Below are 12376 nucleotides of genomic sequence, written 5' to 3' on the forward strand. Positions count from 1 at the left end.
AAGCTCCACAAATTGCAAGTTCTTGAGTATGTTTCATTGAGGGTATATACATTTCCTCCTCTTCGAAAGCAGACCTTCCTAGCACTGTTTGGACTTTCTGTAGTCTCATTGATTATATCAAGGCTATAAAAACTGTGAAGACAGCTGTTCCTGCAGTTTACTCCTTCTTCCTTCCTCATTCCTTTATCTGAGATCATGTAATATTCCTCAGCCATTTAGTTTACCTGTTTCTTAGCATTTCATAGATATTCTAAGTATTTCTACTCCAACTAGGACACGCTAGTATTCTGAGAGTTGAGCAGAATTTAGAGACCATTTTTAGTATGTGTGATTTTTGCTAATACAGGGATTTGTGCTCTGGCTAGCAATAATTTACTCTTAAATGAGCTCCTAGTTAACTAATTCTGATGAGTGATTTATTTTAGGTGGTAATTCCAGAAAGAAAACTCACACAATGAGGGAGGCTTATTTCTCTGTGATTTCCAGTAGTGTGGAAAGTGCTGCCCTGCATTCACAGAATCGTAACATCGTAGAATTGTTTGGGTTGGAAGGGACCTTAAAGATCATCTAGTTCCAACCCCCCTGCCATGGGCAGGGACACCTTTCCACTAGACCAGCTTGCTCAAAGCCCCATCCAACCTCGCCTTGAACACTTCCAGGGAGGGGGCTTCCACAGCTTCTCTGGGCAACCTGGGCCAGTGTCTCACTACCCTCACAGTAAAGAATTTCTTCCTAAGATCTAATCTAAATCTACCCTCTTTCAGTTGAAAACTGCTTCCCCTCGTCCTATCACAACATATGCTTGTAAAAAGTCCCTCTCCAGCTTTTCTTCAGGTAGTGGAAGGCTCCTATAAGGTCTCGCTGGAGCCTTCTCCAGGCTGAACAACCCCAGCTCAGCCTGTCTTCATAGGAGAGGTGCTCCAGCCCTCTGATCATCTTCGTGGCCCTCCTCTGGACTCTGGACTCACTCCAACAGCTCCATGTCCTTCTTATGTTGGGGGCCCCAGAGCTGAATGCAGTTCTGTAGGTGAGGTCTCACAAGAGCAGAGTAGACGGGGAGAATCACCTCCCTCGACCTGCTGGCCACGCTTCTTTTGATGCAGCCCAGGATACAGTTGGCCTTCTAGGCTGCAAGCGCACATTGCTGGCTCATGTTGGGCTTCTCATCGACCATCACCCCCAAGTCCTTCTCCTCAGGGCTGCTCTCAATCCATTCTCTGCCCAGCCTGTATTTGTGCTTGGGATTTCCCCGACCCACATGCAGGACCTTGCATGGATTGTCTTATGGATTTCCAGGACTGCTATAAGGAAGGACACGTTGGATATGAAGAGCCCTCAGAACAGCCTTCTCCCCTAGTCAGTGTAAGTCTATCACATGCTCAAATATAGTAACGACGACTGTTCTTTTCACAGGAGACTCAGTGGCCACATGTTAATCCTCTGTTTCCTTTCTGTGTTCAGTTAATCACAGAATCACAGAATCAACCAGGTTGGAAGAGACCTCTGGGATCATCGAGTCCAACCATTGCCCTGACACCACCCTGTCAACTAGACCATGGCACTAAGTGCCATGTCCAGTCTTTTCTTAAACACATCCAGAGATGGTGACTCCACCACCTCCCTGGGCAGCCCCTTCCAATGTCCAATGTCTAATGACCCTTTCTGAAAAGAAATTCTTCCTAATGTCCAACCTGAACCTCCCCTGGCAAAGCCTGAGGCTGTGTCCTCTTGTCCTATCACTAGTTGCCTGGGAGAAGAGGCCGACTCCCACTTCACTACAACCTCCCTTCAGGTAGCTGTGACTGCAATAAGGTCACCAATATGGAGGAAATAGTCCTCTTTTCCAGGTACACTTCCAGAACAATTTTTTGATTTTCAAATGTAACCATAAATTAAACAACTGTCTTTTACCACAAAAAAACCCATTTTTACTGTGTTGTTAACAGATTGCTTCTAATTCTGCTCAAAGCCACTAGATGGCAAGCATGAATCCTTGAGTTTTAGCAAGTGGTGGGAATGGGGATGCTGACTGAAAGTTTCAAAAGCCCTGAAGAACAAGATTTACTTTGCTGCAGTGAAAATCCCCTCTTCAAAATGTGATGTTAGCTGTAATGTAGTAGTGTAACACCATAGAATTTCTCTGCTTAGCCTTACAGAAAGAGATTCTGGGATATATTTTGCCAAATAAAAAGAAGCTGTTGAAGAATTTGATCCAAAGATGAAAAACAGTGAGTTTTCCACACTATGACAGAAGTTATTTTGTACTGTAGTTTAACCATCTCATCCACTGGGTGGTGGGTTTAGAAAAATATTTGGAGTCTAGGTCACTATAAGCATGGATAATGAAATTTTGAGCCTTCCACTGGAAATAGCGTTTCCAGTGGAATGCCCAAGCTTGAGTACAGTGCTAGTAGTCATAGAAGGCAAACACTTAGAGCATAGAACATTGAAGTGCGTGGAATGTGAGATTTTATAGCAGTTAAATAATCCTGAAATAGCGAAGTAAAATCTTTTTTTTTTGTGCTTGCAAAAAGCAAATGTAAACCCTTTGCCAAGCTGAGCACTGCTTATTTTATGAGATATTTCTGTGACTAACATTTTTCCAAACAGCTAAAAGTGTTCATTTCTGATCCAGATCCTACGACAAGATTTTCAAAACTGGGGGAGAGGATGTTGAAGAGGGAAAGCTTTTATTACCGAATTTATCCATTGGAAATTATGCAAAGACAGTGAGTTTTCTAAAATTAATCTTAACGGTTAAATAACTGTCTAAAACTTTGGACCTGTAGAAATACACAATTCACTTCAAATGATCCTGCTTTCATGGCTCACTGTCAGTGCAGTGTTGCACTTTATAATTTTCAGTGTAGAAAGGGATGAGAACCGGGCATAGGAGAGCCAAGGCCAGACATTGAGAATAGGATGACAATTTTAAAGCAAGTTTCTAGAAATCAACAGATTATTTGTGTTTATTTAATTTATTTATATGTTATATATGTTTTTGTAAGAGCTGAAGAGAATAAAGTTGGTGTGGTCTGCTAAAAAGTAAGTGTCAGGTAATTTGATGAGGAATGAGGACATAGATACATGCCTTTTAAACCAGGCGTCTGGGGTTGTATGTCAAAACTGCTGGGTCTGAGATAAAATAGCTTTGTCTACAGATTTTAATGATGGTACACCAAATTCTCTAAGGATCATATCCGAGTTTAAATGAAAGATAATTAAGATTATTAAAGAAGTTAATTAAAGAAGCATTTCTTTGCTCAACTTCAAGCCAGATGAAGTTATATTTCATACATAATGAGCCTTTATTAGGACAATGATTGAATGTCCAGTGAAGGCTTCTGGGTAGACTTGAGTAAATAAAAGCATTGTATATAAAGCTGTGACGTTCTGTCCGTTAAGAAGTACAAAATACATACATTGTTTGGAATAATTCTCTCCTTTTACTTAATAAAAATGGCATTTAAATAATAATCCTTCCTTTTGTTTTTATCTATGCCATGTAAAGAAATCCGCTTCTTGCATCTTTGCTCTGACATCCTCTGAATGCATTTCTGGACAAGTTACAGAATCACAGAATCACAGAATGTTAGGGATTGGAAGGGACCTCGAAAGATCATCTAGTCCAATCCCCCTGCCGGGGCAGGATTGCCTAGACCATATCACACAGGAACGCGTCCAGGCGGGTTTTGAATGTCTCCAGAGAAGGAGACTCCACAACCTCTCTGGGCAGCCTGTTCCAGTGTTCAGTCACCCTTACAGTAAAGAAGTTTTTCCTCAAATTTAAGTGGAACCTCCTGTGCTCCAGCTTGCACCCATTGCCCCTTGTCCTGTCAAGGGATGTCACTGAGAAGAGCCTGGCTCCATCCTCTTGACACTTGCCCTTTACATATTTATAAACATTAATGAGGTCACCCCTCAGTCTCCTCTTCTCTAAGCTAAAGAGACCCAGCTCCCTCAGCCTCTCCTCATAAGGGAGATGTTCCACTCCCTTAATCATCTTCGTGGCTCTGCGCTGGACTCTCTCTAGCAGTTCCCTGTCCTTCTTGAACTGAGGGGCCCAGAACTGGACACAATACTCCAGATGCGGCCTCACCAGGGCAGAGTAGAGGGGGAGGAGAACCTCTCTCGATCTGCTGACCACACCCCTTCTAATACACCCCAGGATGCCATTGGCCTTCTTGGCCACAAGGGCACACTGCTGGCTCATAGTCATCCTGTTGTCCACTAGGACCCCCAGGTCCCTTTCTCCTACGCTGGTCTCCAACAGCTCTGTCCCCAACTTGTACTGGTACATGGGGTTGTTCTTGCCCAGATGCAGGACTCTACACTTGCCCTTGTTATATTTCATTAAATTTCTCCCCGCCCAACTCTCCAGCCTGTCCAGGTCTCTCTGAATGGCTGCGCAGCCTTCCGGCATCTCAGCCACTCCTCCCAGTTTTGTGTCATCAGCGAACTTGCTGACAGCACACTCTAATCCCTCATCCAAGTCATTAATGAATATATTGAATAGAACTGGTCCCAGAACCGACCCTTGCGGAACTCCGCTAGACACAGACCTCCAACTGGACTCTGTCCCGCTGACCACTACTCTCTGGCTTCTTTCCTTCAGCCAGTTTACAATCCACCTCACTACCCGATCATCCAGACCACACTTCCCCAGTTTAGCTGCGAGGATGCTGTGGGAGACCGTGTCAAACGCTTTACTGAAATCGAGATAGACCACATCCACAGCTTTACCATCATCTATCCACCGGGTAACATCCTCATAAAAGGCTATCAAGTTGGTTGAGCAAGACTTCCCCTTGGTGAAGCCATGCTGAGTGCCCCTAATGATCCCCCTATCCTTGATGTGCCTAGAGACAGCACCAAGGACAAGTTGCTCCATCACCTTTCCGGGGATGGAGGTGAGGCTGACCGGTCTATAGTTACCCGGGTCCTCCTTCCTGCCCTTTTTGAAGACTGGAGTGACATTCGCTTTCCTCCAGTCCTCAGGCACCTCTCCCGTTGCCCACGACTTAGCAAAGATGATGGAGAGTGGCCTAGCAATGACTTCCGCCAGCTCCCTCAGCACTCGTGGGTGCATCCCATCAGGGCCCATGGATTTATGGATGTCCAGGTTGCTTAATTGGTCCCTGACCCAGCCCTCATCTACCAAGACAGATTCCTCCTCTATCCTGACTTCTTCTGAGGCCGCAGGGGTCCAGGGCTCCTCAGGACAGCCTCCAACAGTATAGACAGAGGCAAAGAAGGCATTCAGTAACTCCGCCTTCTTTTTATCCTCTGTCTCCAGGACCCCCACCTCATTCATCAGTGGGCCTACATTGCCTCTAGTGTGGGTTTTAGCTGCAATGTATTTGAAGAAGCCCTTTCTGTTGTCCTTGACCTCTCTTGCCAGGTTTAATTCCAAGGAGGCCTTAGCTTTCCTAGTTGCCTCCCTACATCCTCTGACAACAGACTTATATTCCTCCCAAGTGGCCAGCCCCTCCTTCCACGATCTGTACACCTTCTTCTTCCACTTGAGTTTGCCCAGCAGTTCCCTGTTCAACCATGCAGGTCTCTTGGTCCCCTTCCTTGACTTCCTACCTGCTGGGATGCTCTGATCTTGAGCTCGGAAGAAGCAGTCCTTGAACGCTAACCAACTATCTTGGGCCCCCTTACCTTCTAGTATCCTGTCCCATGGGATTTCCCCTAGCAATTGCTTGAAAAGGCCAAAGTTGGCCCTCCTGAAGTTCAGGGTTGTGATTCTGCTAGCTATTCTGTTCCTGCCACATGAGATCCTGAACTCTACCATCTCATGGTCGCTACAACCAAGGCTGCCCTCAACCTTCACCTCTTCAACCAGACCCTCCTTGTTAGTGAGGATAAGATCCAGCAGCGCTCCTCTCCTAGTTGGCTCATCCACCATTTGCATCAGAAAGTTATCATCAATGCACTGGAGGAACCTCCTGGACTGAGGATGGCTGGCTGAGTAGGCCTCCCAGCAAATATCAGGGTAGTTGAAATCCCCCACAACAACCAGGCCCTGTAATTGCGAGACTGCTCTCAGCTGCCTGTAGAAGGCCTCATCACCCTCCTCATCCTGATCCGGTGGCCTGTAATAGACACCCACAACAGTATCACCCCTGCCAGCCTGCCCCTTAATTCGCACCCACAAACTCTCAACTCGCTCCTGATCCGCCTCTGGACAGAACTCAATACATTCTAGCTGCTCACTCACATAAAGAGCAACTCCACCACCTCTCCTTAGCGGCCTGTCTTTCCTGAACAGGACATAGCCATCCATGACCACATTCCAGTCATGCGAGGCATCCCACCATGTCTCTGTAATTGCCACTAGATCATAGCCCCCCGACCGAACACGGATTTCTAACTCCTCCTGCTTATTCCCCATGCTGCGTGCATTGGTGTACAGGCATTTCAGGGAGCGAGCTGGGCACAGCGGTTTCATCCCAGATTCACCCCCTGACTTCACCCCAGGGGGATGGGGGGCCTCCTGGTCTACCTCAACACTAGAGCATTGCCCCAGTGGTGCAAGCCCAGCTACCACCCCATCCCCCTTCGAATCTAGTTTAAAGCTCTCCGAATGAGCCCTGCTAATTCCTGTCCCAGAACCCTTTTGCCCCTACGACATAAACCTTTCCCATGTACCACTGTCACGCCTGTTGCCTTATAAAACCAGCCATTATCAAAGAACCCAAAGCCCTGCCTGTAGCACCAGTCTCGTAGCCAGGCGTTAATAGCGAGAATCCTACTGTTCCATCCCACATCATCACCTGAAAATGGAAGGAGGGAGGAGAAAACAACTTGCGCCCCAGACTCTTTCACCAACCGTCCTAGGGCCTTGTAGTCTTTCTTCATCCCCCTCAGACTACGGGATGCAGCTTCTTCCCCACCTGTCTGGAAGATCAGCAGGGGGTAGTAGTCTGTGGCCTTCACCAGGTTGGGGAGTTGCCTGGTGATATCCCTGATTCGGGCTCCAGGCAGGCTGCAGACCTCCCTGTGATGGGGGTCAGCTCTGCATATTGGGCCCTCAGATCCCTTTAGAAAGGAGTCTCCAACCACTAAAACTCTTCTCTTCTTCCTTGTGGAGGAGGTAGCTATACGCCTGTCAGGTTTTTCTGACTGTGGTGGGACCTCTGATATAGGTTGCCTCTCCACCACATCCCCAATGGACGGGCTGTTCATAAGTTCATATAAGTTCCTTATAATTTAGTTGCCCCAGTTTTCTTACATCTGATTTTAAATTCACCTGCCTTCCTAAAGTGTGTTCAAAGGATAGAATAGTCAATATTTGCTTATATTTCATTGGTCTACTAAGTCATTCAGGGAACAGGAGTGATCTGTGCCATTCTCATCCACTCCTACAGAAAGACAGGAATTAGGATGCTTGGTGGTATGATTTATCTACAGAATTTCTAGCACTGATTGTCACTACCCTGCACTGCCTTTTACTAGTCAGGCTGCCATATAGTGTCTCCTCTCTGCTGCTGCCGAGATAAAATCTCTGGGAAGAAGTTTCTAACTTGTTACCATCTCTATATGAGTTGGTAGTGGAAATAGCGTTTCCAGTGGAATGCCCAAGCTTGAGTACAATGCTAGTAGTCATAGTAAAACACCTTTTATGCTTTACATTGCTGCAGATCAACTTAAACTAAAAAGCAGGATGCAATCTGTTTCCTTCCTTTCTAAGTCTGCAGGGATTCTTGAGGCACTAACGTAGTAAGCAGAGGTTGGATAGAGTATGTTTCCTCATATGCAGTGGCTGGTTTGACCTACCATGCTTATGAACAACGGCATGATTCAGGCAGGGACCACAGACAGTGCCACAGAAGAGAGTGTCTTTTTTCTCGCTGCTGGTCTCAAAGTAGCCATGTAGTTTAAAGGAGTTCAGTTTATAATGAAAGGCTGAAAACAAGAAAACAACAGTGTCTGAAAAGGGATCAAATCCAAACCTCAGAATTTTCTAAATGGCGTAAAATTCCAGAAAGTAATTTCAAAGCCCAGCCCATAAACAACAAAAAAACCCTCAGAATAGCAGTGAGAGTGACACAAAGTGAGGTAGATTGTTCCAGTACACTTCTTAACCATTTTTTTTTTGCTGTTTTATATCTTGAGGTCATTTATCTCTTGCATGGATGAATTGGTATTAGCCAGATAACAAAACAAGGCCCCCCGACTTAAGTCTTTTTTCTGTTGAAAAACTCCTGCCTCAGTTATGTCACAGTTCATGTCATAGTTGTGTCACAATCTGTATTGCAGTTACGTATGGAAACTTAGATGGTAACTTTTTTGAATCAGATCATGTATACTTTTTAATCTCAAGTCAAGAGCTGTTTGTTCTCTTATGGGTTCTTTGACTAGCCTTCCCAGCATACTTTGTTCTGATGTTACATTCTCTGACTGATTTTTTTCCTTCATTCTTGACATGTCCATTTACCAGTATTCTCATTTAAAATTAGGCATTCCAGTTACTATGTGATTTCCTAGATTTCCTAAATTTGTGTAGGAAAACATGTATTTTTTTTGCATCCTTTTTAAATGACATTTGATTTTTTTCTGACTTTTTCTTTGTTTTCTAGTTGACTATTGCCATCTTCTTCACTATCTTTCTTTCGAGGCTAGATCAAAATGTACTCAGCAATATGCAGCAAGCTAGACTGGGGAGCACACTGTTTTCCAAGCAACTTTTCTTTCCCCCAGACTTCTTTTGTTATGGTACAGAAATAAGCTATAGTTGTTAGAACTGTAGAAATATTTGTACAGTGATTTGCTCTCGATTTCCATTTTACATAATCTCAATCAATAGCATGATGCTAGGTATTGTCTGATTGCAAACACACTTTAAGTTTCCATCCCCAGCTGACCATTCTTATTTCTTGCAGCAGTTTGTTATCTCCTCATTTATGCTCATGCACTACTGGTAGAACTCTGTGCAAGAAGAAGCGAAGAGCTGTCATGGAAGGACTTTTGCTGCTAGAGAGAATGATCATCAAATTAATCCCTCTGAGGTAATCATTAATAATTAAATAGAGCAGTTGCCTTACTCCAGTTGGCAATCTTCTAGGAATAATGCTGCACTGGTACTCAGCTTCCTTAGCAATCCAGGTGTGAAGCAGTCAAAAAATCACTCTGCTCCCAGGGAAGACCCTCATGCTAAAACTTATCTGTGCTCTCATTCAAAAGGGCCTGGAGAAGCATGCTGCTGTTTTCACTCTGGCTCAGGGTCATCACAGCAAATTCTCCTTGAGGGACTGTGGACTGGCAATTTGTTACTTGAACAGAGCTCAGCATCACCTTAAATCCACCTGCAAACATGTGGGCCTTGTGTCAAACCATGATGTGAGCACCACAGCTTGGAGGCCACGAGTAAAGCAGATCAACAAAACTGCAGAAGCCCTTTTTTTCTAATGTCTTAACATTACATATAGACAGGAGCTTGCTATGTTTCAATGTAAACCTGAGCTTATAATTACAGATGGATACAAATAAACTAGCTACAGTAGCTCTTACCTTTATGTGCATTTCAGACTGTTAGAGACTTACTGGCTACAATAAATATTAATTCTTTTCCCTACACACTTCAAAGAGTAGGATATTTTTTAAAAACAGCTCATTGGTGGTGAGAAGTGCCAACCAATGTTGTCTAGAATAACAAATACCTCTTCTTCAGTCTGATTGAAAGACCCTTGATGTCACTGCAAGGCTTAGGTCCTTCTTTTGATTTCAGAAGGCTTTGGGATCAAGTTTGGTCCATGGAAAGGATGTAAGAGCCAGAGGTAACTTGAAGCTTCACTGCACTTGTCCACTGCAGCTCTTTAATCAGAGTCACTAAGAAAGGAGAATCATGAAGAGCCATTAAGAGCTCATTTATGCTGCACTCTATTTGGCCTCTCTCAGCAGGGCTACCAAAAGTGGTGGCCATTTAAAGGTGCTTAAGCTTTTCTCAGCTTTGCTGGAAGCGCAACTGAGTAGGTTGTTCTCTGGCAACCTCTTGTGCTGGCAGAATCTAGAGCTGTCCAGTAAGAGATTTTTGCTTCCAAAATATTTTTGCAGAGTAAAGACTAAACCTGGAAGAACAGCCTTTCTTTTGAGGACTGGGAAGTCATCAAATTACTTTGTTAAACATTTTAATTAAACTCACTCTAAAGGTTGATGTTTTAAACACACTTCCTGCACAAATACAATTGCTGGGACCTACTGTAAGTAGAAATGCACCTAAAGGGGAGCAATGTCCCAGCTAATGTTTTCCACTCAGAAAAAAGTTGTCTAGGGGACAAAGTTTGTCTAAGACAGCAGGCCCTGGATCTGATGGCTGTAAGATTATCATGTCAGCTCTGCTAGCTGAATGAAATATGGAAGAGACTTTGAAACTGAATTCAAGTATTTAGCTGCTCATTAAGGTGTATCATCGCTTACATTTTTGGGACTGTTCCCAATTCTAGCAATTATTTTCCTAACTACATTTTATTAGTATGAAGTTGGGTTTTTTTAATAATCTTGCCTTTAAACTTTGTCTAGTCTGTAAATATACATACAATACTCTTAAAAACTAGCTTCATGCTGCTTTGGCAAATACTCACACATCACCTGCACTAATGAAGATATTAGTGTACATTGGTTTATCCTTCAGCTGGCATATTCTATTCAGATAGGGCCTGTGGACTCATATTCCTCAGATTGCAAAGAGCAGGATATAGAGTGCTACTAGAGACAAGCAGATCTGGTGAAATGAACGTCTGTGAATGAGTTACAGAGTGTTGGCAAGCAGCTTTAAAGTAGAAAGGGTTGATGACTTGGGAACACTCCAAAAACTTTGACAGGTTCTAATTCAGAAAAGCATTTATCCAGGGTACTTCAGTATAGTCCTTTGCTTGAGTTCCTCAGGGGTGCAGGAGACTACTTCTGTGCTTAAAGTTTGGTGCCAAAGTTAGGTTTTTAAAGGACATATGTCCAAAGACTGTGACTGTCTAAAAGAGTTTTCTTGTAATAGATTTTTTTTTAAGCAGCTGTTTTGTCTAATTAACCCATCTTCTGTAAAGCATCTCATCTGAGTTGCTCTACCTGCTCCTTTTCCACTTAGTCCTGGGAAGGCTTGAGTTTCTAAAGGAATCTAAATAAATGACAACAGAAGTATTGTCATGTGTAGACAGAGAAGCTACGGTGTGTTTACAACTATTAACTTAATTGTATTGGTGGTGTTACATTCTGCTCCTTGAATTACCTCACTGTATATCCCTTCTGATATTACCAGACAAGTTGTATGTACCTGTGGTACAACCACTTAAGTGCCAAGTTAAAATTTAAATTCTAAGAATGCCAAGGTCAGCAGCCTTGAAAACATATTTACAAATAAAATGTGACAAAAGGACCTTTGATAACATTTCCTCTCCCCAAAGGCGTATAAACATGGCTGAACTGAAATCTTAAAAAAAAACAAACAAAAATATAAGTTCCTGAGCATTCTAGGAAGGTTCTTGCTCAGCCCAAGGAATTATGCAAAGCAGACACCAGGACTGATAAGAAAAAGGGTATGGCGGTACGTCAGAAGCTGTACAACATCATTGGAAGATGCAGAACAAAAAATATGCACATGTGAATATTTCTTTGCAGAAATAATTACTGAGATTATTTGTATGAATAAATACTGAGATTGTTTATACAAACCAGGAATTTTCCCATAAAGGTGATGATTAGGCACATAACCCATTTACTCAAGCATATATATGAGTCTCTCTGATTGTGGTAGTCATAACATGCAAATTAAATGAATGGCTGTACAAGATTTTTTGTGACAGAGTGTGCAGCTGATCTACTTGAGTAAAAACTCACTGACTTAAACTTTGGATAATTATAATTATTATCCTTTCTTAATAAAAGCATTTGGAAACTTGACAGAAAAAGCAGTCTGACAGCAAGACTGGAGTCTTAGGGGGAAGGATAATATTACTTTGAGAATTTTGTGTGGGAGGTTTAACATTTGTTCTGCTTTCCTCTTTTCTCTCAGGAATATAAAACAAATATTGGGATGGTGCCATGGGAACTAGAACAGCATTTGCTCTTCTGGAAGCCCTCTTTTCTGCATTAACCTGCTGCCAATTATTGTTCTGACATTCAATTCTTATTTGTAGATTGCATATTAAATGTAACGTAGAGCAACGCTTCTGAAACTGAACAGTAAGTTATGTCAAGTTTACATATAGCTGAATCACTGAACTTTTGGGGAGTATAATCTAGCTCTAAATGGAATAAAATATTCTTGTCAACTGATGGCTCCTTTGAGAAGGAAACCAAGAGTCAGGTACAGTTATTCTGAAGTTTTTATACCACAAATCTGAATTTCATTCTCTGCATCAGGGGTTACTCCTTTCTG

At 43.1% G+C, this 12376-nt stretch overlaps 1 protein-coding gene across 1 annotated transcript in view; it reads left to right on the forward strand.

Moving 5' to 3' along the window:
- TRIP13 (thyroid hormone receptor interactor 13) overlaps positions 1 to 8967 on the forward strand; it is a 26649-nt gene extending 17682 nt beyond the window's left edge. The window contains exon 14 of the mRNA XM_068396396.1: positions 8889 to 8967. Within this exon, the coding sequence (XP_068252497.1) occupies positions 8889 to 8930 (42 nt within the window). The 3' untranslated portion in view covers positions 8931 to 8967. The remainder of the gene's footprint in view (positions 1 to 8888) is intronic.
- Positions 8968 to 12376: the final 3409 nt, after the last annotated feature.

Source organism: Nyctibius grandis, chromosome 3, assembly GCF_013368605.1.
Source record: "Nyctibius grandis isolate bNycGra1 chromosome 3, bNycGra1.pri, whole genome shotgun sequence".
In the NCBI taxonomy this organism is placed as follows: domain Eukaryota; kingdom Metazoa; phylum Chordata; class Aves; order Nyctibiiformes; family Nyctibiidae; genus Nyctibius; species Nyctibius grandis.